The sequence below is a fragment of the Perca flavescens genome, chromosome 20 (assembly GCF_004354835.1).
Source record: "Perca flavescens isolate YP-PL-M2 chromosome 20, PFLA_1.0, whole genome shotgun sequence".
Classification (NCBI taxonomy): domain Eukaryota; kingdom Metazoa; phylum Chordata; class Actinopteri; order Perciformes; family Percidae; genus Perca; species Perca flavescens.
The window spans coordinates 18,114,433-18,131,583 of NC_041350.1; the positions used below are offsets into that span (position 1 = coordinate 18,114,433).

At 38.8% G+C, this 17,151-nt stretch overlaps 1 protein-coding gene across 2 annotated transcripts in view; it reads right to left on the reverse strand.

The window, feature by feature from the left end:
• fancm (FA complementation group M) overlaps positions 1–17,151 on the reverse strand; it is a 50,395-nt gene that overhangs the window by 12,780 nt on the left and 20,464 nt on the right. Inside the window, exons 5-13 of one of the 2 annotated variants that reach the window (XM_028566670.1) lie at positions 10,771–10,902; positions 9,292–9,424; positions 9,028–9,120; positions 8,741–8,845; positions 7,484–7,659; positions 6,872–7,078; positions 6,512–6,752; positions 6,249–6,397; positions 4,983–5,147 (exon numbers count right to left, since the gene is read on the reverse strand). In XM_028566670.1, the coding sequence (XP_028422471.1) occupies positions 4,983–5,147; positions 6,249–6,397; positions 6,512–6,752; positions 6,872–7,078; positions 7,484–7,659; positions 8,741–8,845; positions 9,028–9,120; positions 9,292–9,424; positions 10,771–10,902 (1,401 nt within the window). Of the gene's footprint in view, positions 1–4,982; positions 5,148–6,248; positions 6,398–6,511; positions 6,753–6,871; positions 7,079–7,483; positions 7,660–8,740; positions 8,846–9,027; positions 9,121–9,291; positions 9,425–10,178; positions 10,240–10,770; positions 10,903–17,151 lie in introns of those variants that run through there. The other variant, XM_028566671.1, reaches the window with a different exon arrangement.

A 17,151-nucleotide genomic window follows, 5' to 3' on the forward strand; every position in this document is an offset into this window, starting at 1 on the left:
ATATATATATATATATATATATATATATATATATATATATATATATGTGTGTATATGTGTATATATATACATACATACACAGTACAGGCCAAAAGTTTGGACACACCTTCTCATTCAATGCGTTTCCTTTTTATTTTCATGACTATTTACATTGTAGATTCTCACTGAAGGCATCAAAACTATGAATGAACACATATGGAATTATGTACTTAACAAAAAAGTGTGAAATAACTGAAAACATGTCTTATATTTTAGAAGTAGCCACCCTTTGCTTTTTTATTAATAAGGGAAAAAATTCCACTAATCAACCCTGACAAGGCACACCTGTGAAGTGAAAACCATTTCAGGTGACTACCTCATGAAGCTCATTGAGAGAACACCAAGGGTTTGCAGCATTATCAAAAAAAGCAAAGGGTGGCTACTTTGAGGAATCTAAAATATAACACATTTTCAGTTATTTCACACTTTTTTGTTAAGTACATAATTCCATATGTGTTCATTCATAGTTTTGATGCCTTCAGTGAGAATCTATAATGTAAATAGTCATGAAAATAAAGAAACACATTGAATGAGAAGGTGTGTCCAAACTTTTGGCCTGTACTGTATGTATGTATGTATGTATGTATGTATGTATGTATGTATGTATGTATGTATGTATGTATGTATGTATGTATATATATATATATATATATATATATAGCTGCTAGCATACAGCTCTACCTGCTGGAAATGAAACTGAATGCCCTGAAGAAAGACTCCTAGAATAAGAAGCATGAGTTATGATGGAGCACACCGAGCCAAATAGCTTCTGGCAAAAAAAAAAAAAAGAAACAGGCACTGCACTACTTAGTGTTCACGTTTATGGACTTTGTGTTGTACAGTGTTTTATTATTTATTTTTTACTTAATTAAAGTCCGCTTTTGTTCACTCTGTATTTCATGACCTGAATTCACTCATGAAGGCCTGTGAGACATTAGCTGCCATCTCGCACTGTAATCCAGTTTTGTTTTTAAAGGTGGGCTCATTAGTATGGTGAAAACCCCATGGGGGGAGAAAAAGGTAGGCATTTGTTAGCTCAGCCAATAGCCAGTTTTAACATAATCTCTGACCTAATTTCAAGGATTTGGAGAAATTCAGGGGTGTTATCGATCATACAATCTTGTGAAATAGCAGATGGCCTGGAACATTCTTATAACCAACATTTGGAAGTGATAATGGAAAGGGATTGGCAAAATGAAAACAGGGCCTGGGAGAGCGTAATGGTGGCTAAATTACCTGACTGATATTGTTTATGAAACTGCACCATACAAACACAGAGCACTTTCTGATCTGATGAACTTCCTGATATACAGGGACGTCGTTAGGCCTATTTTAGCAGGTTGAAGCTACCCCAAAATATTCCTAAGCGCCCCCCCCAAATAATAATAATTTTTACAGTGCACTCTATCCTTCACTACTTTGAATCAATCTTCCTTCACCATTCATCTGTTTGTGTTGTTGTGCACTGCAGTCTGTTTTATTTGTATTTCACGAACTTTCAGCTGGTGGAAAAGGCAGAGACGGAGGCTCAAGCGAGCGCCTGCATGCACGTATGTGGACGAGGGAGGAAGAGAGTGACTGAAGAGAGAGATCGCCAGGCGGCATTAAAACAAAGCAATAAATCAGAGAAATAAAATCTTGATTTAGCCGATTTATCACACAAAATGCAACTATAGCAAGCATCAAAATTCATATTTAGAAACAATATAATATATCCAGCTACAAAAAAGCCGGAAAGTTAGACAGAAGTACAAAGAGTTGATGGCTATGAAGGTGATACACAGTCTCGTCTCATTTGTTTAAACGTATCAGACTGGTGCGTTGCAAGTAGCTGCAGATTTCATCTTGTCTCATCGCAGCTACGTTAGATAAAGATAAAGGGATATTTTAGTTGGCTATGGAAAACAATAGTCTAGCTAGAGTGAATAAGTGAAATACAAGAAATAACTAACCTAGATAGCTATCCGAAACTCTATTAATTGCTATTAATATAGCCTGCTATCTATAGTATCTCTAGTATTTAAAACAATATCAGTCCCCATTGAATGTCACTGAAAAACAAGAATGCCATAGTGTCACTGTTAATGCTATTGTACCGGTATATCCTTCAATTCATTGAGCAGATGGATACCGGAAGATATTCAAGGATAGAGACAGAGAAGCAGGAGTTTGGAAGGGCAGCTGAACTGAGGGAGGTGGCTTGATTGAGGTCAGTAACGTTAGTGATCTACAGCAATGGTTCTCAAAGTGGGGTCCGGGGACCCCCAGTGGTCCTTGAGGGAGTTCCAGGGGGTCCCCAGCAAAAATTGAAAAAAATGATTGTCACTATAATTTGGTCATGGCTTTCATAGACTTAGGCAAAAATCCTATCTGATGGGAACCCTGGGACAAAAACTTATCAAATGGGGGTCCGTGGTCTAGTTTCTGTCAATGTGGGGGTCCTTGATGTCAAAAAGTTTGAGAACCACTGGTCTACAGGGCTTAAAAAGTGTGGGGTGTTTTGTTTTCTTCTAACAACAGGCATTTGTTGGCTTTGTCTAGGCACTAAGGCATAACCAAACTAAATTAACCAAACTATAATTATTATTATTATTATTATTATTATTATTATTATTATTATTATTATGTAGGCTAGGCTATACATGAGCATACATTCATACAAACATACATACATATAGCAATCTACGAAACTTTTATTCCTCCGCCATCAGGTTATTAAATACAGACAGCAGCTACTTTAAATAGGATCCTTATCAACAGTTTACAAGATAAAGTATGCAACAATGGCTATTTATTATTTTATTCTTTCTATAGTACTGCTATTTGTCATGGTACACTGACCTCTGTTTGTCTGTTTTACTGACATGACATTTTGGATGTTGACATGACACCAATTCAACCACTCTGCTGTGCAGTAATAGTAATTAGTGTAATTAAATAGTCTTATTTTGCAACTTATCTAATAGAGAGAGGAATTAGGTATGATATTACTTTATCCCGGATTTACACGAGCAGATGGATAGCAGTTAAGCCTAAAGAATAACTTAGCAGGAGCACAGTCAGGCCTAAGTAAGTTCCCCCCATGCAGCTTTGATGTACACTCACCTAAAGGATTATTAGGAACACCTGTTCAATTTCTCTTTAATGCAGTTATCTTATCAACTAATCCCATGGCAGTTGCTTCAATGCATTAAGGGGTGTAGTCCAGGTCTAGACAATCTCCTGAACTCCAAACTGAATGTCAGAATGAGAAAGAAAGGTGATCTAAGCAACTTTGAGCATGGCATGGTTGTTGGTGTCAGACGGGCTGGTCTGAGTATTTCACAATCTGCTCAGTGACTGGGATTTTCACGCACAACCATTTCTAGGGTTTACAAAGAATGGTCTGAAAAAGGAAAAACATCCAGTATGCGGCAGTCCTGGGGGGTAGAAAAGGCCTTGTTGATGCTAGAGGTCAGAGGAGAATGGGCTGACTGATTCAAGCTGATAGAATATCAACTTGGACTCAAATAACCACTCGTTACAACCGAGGTATGCAGCAAAGCATTTGTGAAGCCACACCGCGCACAACCTTGAGGCGGCTGGGCTACACCAGCAGAAGACCCCACCGGGTACCACTCATCTCCACTAAAAATAGGAAAATGAGGCTACAATTTGCACAAAGCGCACAAAATTGGACAGTTGAAGACTGGAAAAATGTTGCCTGGTCTGATGAGTCTCGATTTCTGTTGAGACATTCAGATGGTAGAGTCAGAATTTGGCGTAAACAGAATGAGAACATGGATCCGTCATGCCTTGTTACCACTGGGCAGGCTGGTGGTGGTGGTGTAACGGTGTGGGGGGTCCCTTTCGCCTTTAGAACCGCCTTAATTCTTTGTGTCATTGATTCAACAAGGTTCTGGAAGCATTCTTTAGAAATGTTGGCCCATATTGATGGAATAGGGTCAAACATGGTATTATTATGGTGTTCCTAATAATCCTTTAGGTGAGTGTATCTAAAAGCAAACATTAGAGTAACATTTGTAAGTAAGATTTTGCAAGGTAAAGTTTTGCATAGCCTGGAGGCTAAGCCCCCCCCTTTCTTTCAATCCTAGTGACGTCCCTGCTGATATAACTGATCCATTCAAACTACTAAATAATAGGATGGATTCCAACCAGCAGTTAAGACCGTGAACAAAGCTGCTATTAGTTCAGCTGTTAGAAAACACAGATGAGATGAACATCCAGCCTTGCTCTTTTGGCAGCTTTATTACAGGAGGGAGAACAACTAGTCTATAAAATTATTTTGGCACTCATCAGTATAAGTCAATCAGTCAATCAATCTACAATCTACATATCTCACATTTCCTTGTGCTGTTTCAAATATAGAATGTTAATTCTTTTATCAGTTTTTTGGTTTAATCTAATTTGGCAGAAAGAAGGCACGAGGAGGAGCAGTTGGGGAACACCCAGTTGTATAAAAAGAAAAAACGTTTTTTAACTCACACCACAATTTCACCATAGAGCCTGTTTATCATGCCAGGAATTTGCCTTCCAGCTCAAAACAATGAATCTAGTGATGCAACACAAACCACAATTTTATGTTCTCATGAAACTCAGCTGACTTCTTTCAGCCTAGTGAGTTTATAAAGCTCGGTCTCCCTTTCATAAAAACAGACTACTGTCTTTCTTTTAACAAAACTAAGCAAAATGTTCGCAATATGTTTGGGGCCCTTTGGTTGAACAGTTTGCCTAACACCAGGAACTTTGATTAATTGGCATATACTTTGAATTAGTGGTTAAATGCTCATCTTATTAACTCATTGAGCTGTTGACACACTAAAGACCTAAGCTCAGTCATTCTTCTCAATGCCATAGAGAAGGACTACATTAGCTTCTGTCTTGGTGCTCACAGAAATAATACATATTATCATACAATAATTTGTTGTTATTCCTGTTCTCACCTCATTTTCCTCTCTCATGCCGTCTACGAGCTCCATCACCTTAATGAAGTGGTGGCAGCGGAGGGAATGATCAACAACATTGGTAGGAAGCGCTTTGTGCTGCCAGTGTCTCCACTCCCACAAAGATAGCTCTCTGGACGGTGGTCCACTTTTGGAAACTTCCTCCTTTGGGGCATAACATTATATCATAAAGATGTTAGTAAAATAGTAAAACTATATTCAAGCGCTTCATAAAAGACATATAGGAAGAATATAACAAGGTTCTTGCACACATTACATTTTATGACTAAAATTAGTGTCTTTTATACACATAACTTTCCAACCTTCGGGTTAAGAGTTAGCCACCTGAAATTACAGCAAATCTGTCTAAAGTCTCTGCCACCATGCAATGTCAAAAGCGGGACAATTTTACTAAGATGCATTACCATTAATGGCTCTGAAAAATATCAAAATCTGTGGAGGTCCATAAAAAAAAAAAAAAAAAATCTAAATTTCAGTTAAATTTTTCTACAAGATGTTGTGATCTCAATTCAATTTCACTACTTCCAATGTGTCTGTTTATATAAATAAACTTCTCCCAATGGCAATGTCAAAACATTGGTTTCATTAAAAGTTATTACAATTTAAATGCTTGACTGACAGGCATCTCGGTTTTGTGTGTAGACTCAGTGCAAGAACATTGTCTTTTTTCTAAACTACAGACAATAGGTTATTTATTTTTTTAATGTATTTTCCATTATTAAAGGGTCTTATTAAAAAAAAAACATCTGTATGTGGGTTTCATGGCATGGATGGGTATGCTAGCCTCAAAATGGGCTCACAATAGGGGTGTAGGCGGAAATCGATACAGCATAGTATCGGAATATTTTCCGTGGAAATACTGTATCGACACACCGACGGCAAGTATTAATCTTTTATTATATAATATTTAACTATTTTTACAACATTTATGACAAGTTTTCATGACAGTGTTGGTCAGTTTATCAGTTTGACAATCCCATTTTGCAACAATAAGTGATGAACTGACTGAAATTTATCTTTTTAGATAAAACAGATGTTTGGGGACATAATTTGAAGTTGGAAAAAAAAGTAATACATTTCAATACTTAACAATATGTTTTAAATCACGATAATATCGAATTGTGGGGCCTCCGGGGAATCCCAACCCTAGCTCACAACAGCTTAATCTTCATTGTCTTTTATTGTCTGGTACCTTTCAGACCAACACAAGACAGACAGAATGGAACAACGAGAAAAGAAAGAAACCTGAGGTGGTAGATCACTTGGTAGGGTCATGAAATGGGATCGTTTCAGGGTTGGATGAGCTTCATCTTCGTCCAGCCTCATGGTGGACGCCCAGAGGGAATATTCAGTACTGCTAAGAAACCCGTCTGATGTTGCACTGCCCTGCCAAACTACCACATTAGACACACACAAAATCAGAGACCCAGGTTTCTCCAATCAAGAAACCTATTTTTTCTCTGTTTCCATTCTGTATGACAAAAATCTCCCCCTGCCTTATTACTCACTCAGGTTTTGAGGGTGGATGAGTGAGGCCCGTCCCTCAGAGTGGGACCGTCGACCCCTGACAGACCGTCTGCTGCTCTCCCGATGGTCAAACTGCCCACAGGTAATGTGCATCTTATGCAGGGTGGGGTTCACCCCATCGGGCAGCATGCGGGGACTGTTGGGGTACATGTGGAATGCGCTTTTTTTGCTGACAATAGACTTGTCCACGCTGCGCTTATTGCTCTGGCTCTGGTTGTAGGTCTGAGGAAAACACAGTTTAATATAGGTGGTTTTGTGGATCTGTGTGGGGTTATGTGCATTTGGTAGATGATCAAACGTTTGATCAAGGCTCATTTCAACTCACTTGGTAGAACACTCACCCTCTCCTCGCGTCCCTCAGCCAGGATGACAACAATTCGTCCCTGCCGCTTACGTCCGGTACGTCCCATCCGCTGCACCAGGCGGATGGGACTCTTCTGTGCATCGAAGCAAACAATGAGGTCCACCTCTCCGATATCCAGCCCCTCCTCCCCGACACAGGTCGACACCAGTGTGTTGAAGCCTCCCTGACGGAACCTGAACACCACCTACAACACAAGTGAACAAAGGTTTAAATAGTAAAACTCATGTGACTAACTATCAGAACTTGAAAAATGGAACTGTCCATTGGAAAATAAAGTGTTAAAGTTGACACAGCCAAATATTGAGCTTGATGTAGGCTTTTTAATAAGTTGTTCTTGGAATATAGCATGTACATTTAGACAGCACATTTCTACCATCCCGGACAAAGCCCTTTATAATTTGCTTCTCATTCACACACACACATTCATACACCGATGGTGGTTAAAGATGATGTGCTCTACCTCCTGAGCCACAGCCACCCCTTAATTCATTCTTACCACAAGGGCACTTTTTTAATATATTTTAACTCACTATATATACCACACCGTATTGTTTTAATATGCCCCTGATGATAAAACAAGCCACTCTACCTCCAGTTGTTCCTTTTGGGTGAAGCCTTTGACTCCCTTCCCTGAGGCTTGGCCCATAAAGGTCATGACCCTTATCAGCGGAGCATGGCGGTTCAACATGGCTGCGATCTCGTGTACGCTCTCACGGAATGATGAAAAGATCATCACACGCGTACTTACTTCCTGAGGACCCGAACCTGGATATTAACGTGACAGAAGAGAAACATATTGATTACAAATAGAGATGCACCGATTACAACTTTCTAGGCTGATTCCGATTTCCAATTTTCTTTGAGTTAGGCCAGTCGATACCAATTTTAGCCGATTCCAATTTAATTTTTTCTAACCACTTTACAGCACACATAAATATTTATTTTCTATCTTTTCTTTAATAGAACATTTTGCACATAACATAGAAACATTTTTGAACAGATAATGGATCACTATAAAATAAAAACTATATAAATTACTCCTGTAAAGTGCAATGTTAGAACCATTTCCTTCTTTTCACATCCAATATCCAACTAAAAAAATGTTGTTATCTTCTGCACACATGCTGAAGAATTTCCAAACAGCTGACATGTTGCAGGTTAATTCACGAGGTTCCCTACATGTGCGAGAATAGCGCGGACACACCGCAAGTGAGTACCCGCGACACACGGTGTCTGTGCTGTCGCGTCCGTGTGGGCGTGCGTCCTTGAGAACTGTGATTTGTATAACTTATGTTGTCAATTATTTGTAGCACTGACCGGCATAAAATCGGCATATGTCAGACTGACCTGCTGAGCACATGAAAACTGGCCAATTCCAGTCCCCAGCCGGTCTATCGCTGCATCTCTAATTACAAATTCCTACAGTAACCATGAACCGATTTCTTATGCCAGTTTGATTCAGATGCTGGAATGCTGCGTTATGTTATCCTCTCCAAATCTACTATGTTAAGTGTATACTCTCATCAAAGTCTAGGTTAAAATGATTAGCTCTTGTAGGTTGAATTATGCTGCAACAAATGCTGTACTGTGGTTATTGTTCCTGCTTTTTCTTGTTTAGGAGAACAGTTTGTCTCTGCATGCATAATATCTTCATAGCTGAAGATCTGAAACACTGCGGCACTATTGAACTCCAATGTTGAATCTTTAATGTAAGCATGGCAACAAGCTTAAACAGCTTTAACACAGTGCCATATGCTTTCTGTTTGCTGTGAAGATAACTCTAGATTTAAGCTTCAACACAAAACAAAAATTGCATTTATAATATATAATACGTGCAGTAAATCACCAGTATTGTCTGCTGAGCTCTCAGCCCACTGTCTGAAGTGCTGCAGCACCACCTCCTCCAGTTTCTCCAGTTTGGGGTGACCGTAAATGAATGGCTCATCTGGACCTACAAGTATCAATATAGTGGATGTTAGTCAAATAGATACTCTGTGTATTCCTTCCTATATCTTAAAGTACCTTGATAGCTGCACAAAAAAAATCAAGAAAATCCCATCATAATGCCTCATTGAAGTACACAAAAAAGGTTCAGAAATGTGACTAATATGGTATGAATAAGTTCTTAGGTACCAGCAGGTGGCTTCACAAACATTGCTTCCATCTCACGGTAAAGGTCCACTAAGGTGGGGGTCCTCTGCAGCTCATTTCTGGCCCTGGACATGTCTGAATCAAACAAAGCATGAAGAATGCACATATCACACACAGACATGACACGTTATGGAGTGTAGAGTTACACACCCAGGAGCACTGATCAATCTGGGGTATGAAAGGGAGTTGTATCTGTGGATGAAGGGCAACGTAATACAATGAAAGCCAGGAGGTCAGGTAACCGACCTCTGGAACCGTCCATGATTCCCTGGATGTAAAAGAAGAGCGATCGGAGCCCCATCTGCATCAGCAGCTCGTAGCCATGGTACAGGCTGATGCAGAGGGCAAAGGTGCCCTCCAGCATCCCGTGCTGCGGACCCTGTAGAGAGCAGGAGAACATGTCAGTCCATAAAGGAGACCACTGGTACAAATTTGAATTAAAAAAATACCATTGTTTACACTGCTTCTACTGTATTTCAAAGTACATTAAGGCATGATTGTCATTTGGAAATAAAATGTAATTAATTTAAACACTGTATTTAGCCTATTTCTGAAATGGTATTTAAATTGTGTATACTAAATATAAACACTTTGATGCTTATCTGGAATATCTAAACTTGGACAGGAAATCAATTCATTTTCAAATCAACTATACCAGACACTGCTGTAAAAGCTTTAAAAGAAAATACAGTACAAATCCAATTAACTGAATGGGTCACATTTATAAACAGTCAACCTCACTGCTTGATTGATTGATTAGTTTCTAAAGCCTTGGGTACAGCTTTATGGAGCCCTGAAGCTGCAGACGTAAAAGGTTATCAGACAAGCAAAAGTAATACAAGTAATAACTGAATGAATCAATATAGTTGTTAGTTAAATAATTTAAATCGAATGCTAAAAGAAATATAAATCTTTGTACTTTTCTTAATGAAATAAATGAAAACGTAATTTATTTCACTCTCCTACTATAGTTATCTTTCACGTTCACGTGTTCGGTCTTAGCACACATTTACGTATTCCGTATATTCACCATGCAACATTTCAATTTTTCCTCACGCTGATATGATAATGAGATGGGTATGTTCAGAGTGGTGACTGGGTTGTTTTTGTGTGTGTGTGTGTGTGTGTGTGACCTCAGGGGACATCAGTTGAGGCGGTTTATCAGATTTTGCGCAGTTCTCTACACACAGTATGCAGTAGTACTCCCCAAGACCTGTAAACAGACTTTGATATGTAAATTTGGAGGTCCCGTTTAACTGAAAACACTGACGGGTAAACACACTAAACACCAGCCTTTTGAGCTAGCTACATAGCCAAAGCTAACTTTCTTTATAAAAACAACTGTACACTGTATAAACTCAGTAACAGTAGCAAAAGCATTTCAGCCAGCTAATGAACTAACAAATTTAGCAAGCAAACTTGAATTTAACAGACCCCATTTGTCTATCTGCATTGCAGTATCTTCATCTTTTAAGCACGTCTCTTGTCCTCATTAAGGACCATGGCTGTTTTATACGTAGAAAGCTGTAGATTTTTTTACACAGCATTTCTATTATTTAACTAACAATATAATTTACTGATATATGCATTTATATTTTTGAGTTGTCTGATAAGCTTTTACAACTAACTAATTCTGAATGGCTGTATATTCATGTAAAATTGTATACTACAGCACACAGTGTAGGACACAATAGCACCCAAAGATTCATTGAGCAGACTCCATGCCTTGATGTATGGTGGTGGGTTCTTGCGGAACTGATCCCTGGCGAGGATAATCTGGTATTTGCTGAGAGTCCGCAGGTCTTTGTGTGCCATCACCCGGTTCTGGACAAGGCGAGACATGAATTTCTCCAGCACCTAGCAGGAAGAGCAACAAACAGATACAGTATGTAGTTCATCGGTAATACGTTTCCTGTGTTAAGGGGTGCATCAGACTGACTAGCAAGCACCATGCTGACAGAAATATGGAATGGAAAGAGATAGGAGTCTGGCAAACGCATTGATGTGGTTTTTATGTTTGTGGTGTCAAATATATGCGACACAGAGCAGGTAACAAAAAGGGAACCGTCTGCGTTCTTCCAGTTATTTCTTTTCATTGTTTTTATCGGCAGTTGGTATGAACTCAGCCAAAGTTTTAAGTCCGGTGGATTCCATAGTTACATGTCTGCAACCGGCACAAACGTTCCTACATTTTGACCAACCATGATGTATGAAGAGTGAAAACTGTAGGGGAGAGAACAATTTGTTTGGAAAATTTCAGAGAATCGTACTGCTGCTTCATCCTCTGTCCTCCCCTCTGGCTCGCAACATTCCGTCCCCATACACACACACATATTGAAAAATCTGAAACTGTCTGAAAACTAGACGATTCATAAACTGTGATTTGGTAGAAACCGTGCTTGATATCAGAATGCCCATTCAGCCCAATAAAGGCCAAAGTCTTGTCTTTGGTTTAAACTTTTAATTATTTTTCTACATTGACAGAATGGCCCCAAAGAGGGGTTGTTTTGAGCTATGTTAAGTGATTTCCCAAAGATTTCCCATTAAAGTCTTTTTTGCGCCGTTTCTCTTAGAAAACAAATAGCACACCGTTCCCAATCATTACACGTTTTGATGTATTTATGTGCATGTGTTGGCAATCCTCCGTGGCTAGTAGCGGGACAAAAATGTGGCGGAAGATGAAAATAATATATAATATATAAGAATAATAATAATAATAATAATAATAATAATAATAATAATAATAATAAGTATGGGGGATAATAGTCATTCTGCCGATTGCTGCTATTGCAGCACATCGGCACACTGAATAATAATAAGTATGGGGGATAATAGCATGGATTCAATATATCAATATATTCTATATTTAGGCAATATTACACGAGAGGGTTTGATTTAACGTCATTAGTGGCACAACAGTGATGCAGCTAGGACCGAGGTGCTTGCGAACAGAATAGACAAACTACTTTCGAACCTAAAAGTTTTTTTAATTAAGCATTCCCCTTGAAGTGGAAACTGAGCTGTCTCATTTCCGCTTCAGCCTGCTTCTCTATGGTGAAATGCGAGTGTGCATTATAGAGCTTAGATGAACACAAAAGCAAAGGGTTAAATAACAAACCTTAATTCCCGTGACCCTTCAGAAAACAAACAGCTATATCACCTAGACCTAAACATTCTTTCATGTAAGTGTAAGGGAGCCTTCCCATCTGGTCAGGATTGTGCATCATCACATATGATATGGTTCAAACTTGAAAACAGATCACTTAACAGCTGTTTGCTAAAGACCAGTTAATGAAAATTGAGGAACCAACTTAAGCCTGGTCAAAAAACATGTACTGTAATGAACCCAAATTAACTAAAATTATGCTAAGTCATTATTCAAAGTATTGCAAAGTGTTTAGTTTCGTTTATAAAGTGTGGAGTGAAGTCAGATTGTATGCGTTTGTTAATTAAAGAAGGTGCAGCAAGGTTTTAAGAATATCAAAAGAGGAATATTTACATTTTTTATTTAAATTTCTACTATTAATTAATCTCCTACTGTGATGGCTTAAAACACAGATAAATCATGACCTTGTAAAGAAATTGCAATACTAAATGTTACAAAATGTAAAAAATAATGTACACAATAGGCCTGTACACTGTGTGTACTTAAACATGTATGCACTATATGTTTGTTTGTGATGCTATTTTTTTTTTTTTACAAGATGATTCTTAAACCATGGACCACTGATGGGGATGATATAAAGGAGGTTTAATTGCATAATGCAGGTCTAATGTAGCACTGGGTTCCAGGAAAAGATAGAACAGATGGGTCAGAAAATACTGTAGGCTTTTCTATGGATCATGATGTAAGAGGTTCAGAAAAAAAAGGGGGAAACTCAATATATTATATCAATATAATATAACTCAATATCAAGCCATAGGTGAATAGGCTAAAAGCCTACTCCAATCTTATCCAAGACCATCGGGGTCAGATGCTACACAAAACATCCTACCATGACCTACAGTCTGCCCAGAGGGGTTTACCTATTGCTCATGTGAACTGAGAAATGCCTGCTTCCTTACTTTGATTTTTGTATTGATCAATCATTTGACAAATGCCCATGACAAGTTGCTAAGCCCAAAGTGACGTCTTACAATGTGTTAAAGCTTAAACCATATACATGCTTTAAAACTTGCTGCTGTCTATCATACTTTGGTGGCTGCCATATTTTGTTTGTTATAACCTGGAAAAGTCACAAGTCATGTACATGTGATAACATGTACAGAAAGACAACCATTATGAGGGTTTTTTTAACATTAATATGAGTTGCCCCAACCTGACTATGGTTCCCCAGTGGCTAGAAATGGCAATAGGTGTAAACCGAGCCCTAGGTATCCTGCTCTGCCTTTGAGAAAATGATCTGGAATCTCATCCTTATGAGGTCATAAGGGGAAAGGTTACCTCCCCTTTCTCTGCTTTGCCAGCCAAGATAATTTGGCCCACCCCTGAGAGAGAGACATCATGGCTTTCAAACAAGCAAAGTGGCAGTTGGTCAAGCCCCCATCCTCTCTCCTCCTCAATAGCTATAAACACAGAAATGGCACATACTAAGGAAAGCTTATTGTGGGTCTGGCTCTAGTGGCTGTAATTCTGCACCAAGGCTGAATTTCGGGAAAGAGAGTTCAGAAACAGTATTAGGGGACCACTAAGGTCTATATAAAAGCATCCAAAAAGCACTATGTCATGGGACCTTTAACACTCACAATCGTTCACACAGGGCAACGTAACCTAATTAATCCAACATGGTAGCATTCTAAACACTGAGATATGAAATGACCTATATCGGGATAGAAGATTTTGGTCAGCCCCATGTTAATATTTAATACTTGGTAATATGCTATAACATTTTAGCATGCGGTCTGACCATGTCTAAGACGGCCACTCCAAATTCTAAAACAAAGAATTAACCCTTTTACTTTAGATTAGCCTCGTGAGACCGTCCTGATCTCGCAAGCTCCAGTTTTCCACTCGCAGATCAGTCTGGCATCTTGAGGGAGAGAAAATTTGGAGCCGTTAGCCAATCGACCGGGCCAATCAGCGTTGGTTTTGAGGTGGGTTAGGTGGTGATAGACAGATGGTTTATCCAATCAGCTAACCAGTATTTTCAGACAGCGGTAGCCGCTCGCTAATGCTTTTTTTCTCTTGGATCCTTCTTTTGGAATATGCTCCAGGAACCTGAAATGGTGCCTTTTATTCCTAAATTCTCGTTACACAAACGGCAAATATCCTTTACCGACATGTTTGCATGCTGAGCTAACGAGCTATGCTTTGCCTGCAGCAGCAGGGGCGGGCTTGTGGTTGTATTTTCCTACGCTTCGTGGATCTGATTGGTTGATTTGGCCCGTCTATCACCAACATAGGTGATAGACAGATGGTTCATCCAATCAAATAACCAGTATTTCCGCCCCTTCCCAAAAGTTCTCCAACGGAAAGTTCCCAGATGGATATGCCGAGCAAATGCTAAGCAATCCATCTGGTGTAGTCAGGTTAACTTTAGATAACATCAAGGCCTTTTCTCTTGCACCACCCTCTATCTTTTGCCAGTAATAGAGATCCAAGAGGAACAAAGTTGTCTCCACCTCCCAACTCTTTTGTTTTCTGGTGTACAGTATAATTAGTCTTTAGTTTATGTATTTGTGAGATAAAAGAAATTGGCTTGTAGTTTCACAAAAACTATGCCAATTTTGAATCAATAAAAACACGGCAATATCAAGTCTTCTGCAGAGTGTATACTATACTGTATATGCATGTCTTTGTGGTTGTCCGTGTCAGAGAGAAGCAGACAGCATTGAGAGACGAGCCGTTTAAAATCTCTCTCCAGTTAATTGACAGGTGGAGCTCAATGAGGCAATGTGTACGCAGCGGTCAAATCCAGATTATGAGATTACTCAGCACCAGATTAGTGAGGTTGCTGTTTTTGTCTGGGTGGAATGTGGAGTGAAATGAAAGAAAGTGCAGAAAGAAAAACTTTCAACTAAAATGTCATTGTAACTGGAGTTTTTGGTTATAGCTAGGGCTGCCTGCAACTAAAAATATATTGATATTATTGTTATTAATATATATATATATATATATATATATATATATATATATATATATATATATATATATATATATTTATAAACATAGTATTGTTTTTATCTGTTAAAAGATTAATTGTTTAGTTAATAAAACATCAAAACAGCAAAAAGAAAACAGCCATCACAATATCCTAGAGCACAAAGCGATCCCAGAAAATTTACTCTACAATAATGCAAAACGCTTGAAAAATTTGAATAGTTACATTTTCGGCATTTTTGCTTGAAAATGTCCTTAACGAGAGATAACAGTTGCACAGGATTATGAAGACGGACAGTAAAAGTATTGGTGCCCCCCTTCCCTTCCTGCTGGAGCGGTTTCACTCGCAGAGCCAGCAGCATGATAAAGGACCCTCATGCTCCTTCCCACAGCCTGTTCTCCCTCCTGCCATCGGGGAAAAAAGGTACAGGAGCACCAGCACCAGATCCAGCAGGATGCTAAATAGCTTCTTTCCACAGGCAGTGAGGATTGTAAATAGACTGTGCCCCCTGCCCCTGGTTATTGCTTTAATGAACAAACCAGAAAGACAGTCACTATTTGTTCTTTGGAAATAAAGCAAAGGTTTTAGGCTGTGGATAATGGAAGGGAATTACTAGAATTGTTGGGGCTTTGTAAACTATAGTTTGTGGTCTAGACCTACTCTATCTGTAAAGTGTCTCGAGATAACTCTTGTTATGATTTGATACTATAAATAAAATTGAATTGAAGAAAGTGGTAAAAGACAACACACTATGAACAATACCACAGAGAGAGGGTCTACCATTTTGTTTAAGCCACGGTCTCACAATCTTTACAATAACAATAGTAGTGTATCACAATTAAAATGATAATAATACATTGATTTTTTGTATTATTTAATGTACCACCTGTAAAGGTATGCTTGTGTTCTGAAATGAATGAATTCAGAGAAAGAGTCTTGAATGTTAGATTTGGATTATTCCCAAGAACAGTAAGATCATTAAAAAGAGGAGAGGAGAAGGGGAGGAGAGTAGGTAGAGGAGAGGAGAGGATGTGTGCCAAATGACATCGTTGACGGCAGCCTCACTGAGCATGCTCAGCAGGGGCCAACAGTTGATTGGTTGAGGGGCATGGCACTAAGTGACGTGGTGAATCACAGAAAAAGTCAGTCTGTAGTCAGCTATTAATAACAAAACCTATACTAAGCTGAATTTTCTGAATACCCCACAATGGGAGGGACTTATTGTGTATGTGCGTGTGCGTGTGTGAGTAGTAAAGGCTGTGTGTATCAGTGTATGTTTCAGTGTTTGCATGTGTGTATTTAAATGGAGACTACCCCACAGTTGATTATATAAAGTCCTCTCTACGTGCATGCTGAAGGGTGCAACATGGTGGTTGGCTGTTGCAACGACACAGATCAGAGGAAATCCTGCTTAGTCTGTCCCCTAGCGCACAAGCTCAAGTTTGTTTATTATCTTCACAAGGGATATTTTTGTTGACCATCTGCCACAATAAAATACACATTATTAAAATAATGAAACATGAAAAAGATGTACCAAAGCATTTATTTTAAAATATTAACATCATCCCTCTTTTTCAGGTCAGGTTTGTGTCCAAATAGTTTATTATGTATTTAAATGTATGTGTATGTGGCCGTAGTTGTGTAGTCCCTCTGCTATTACAATAACAGAGACAGTCATGGCTGTCATGCATTCACATGTGAACATGCACACACTCAACTCACTCCATGCTGCCTTGCCTTCTACCAACGGGTGTCCTGATGTTAAGACATTCATTGATTTCTTAAAGGGTCGGGATGCAAATAATTACATGTGTACGTGCAAGCAAGTGACACTGCTACAAACAGGGTTTAACATGAACTAAAGGTGTCCCTGTGACTGAAGCCTAAAAGAGTGCACCCCCTATTACAATGTAACTTGACAGTGACAAGTAGAAAGTTAATTATTGTTATCACTTATTACAAATTACCTTGCAGGATTAATAAATATGTCAAATTAAAAAAGAAA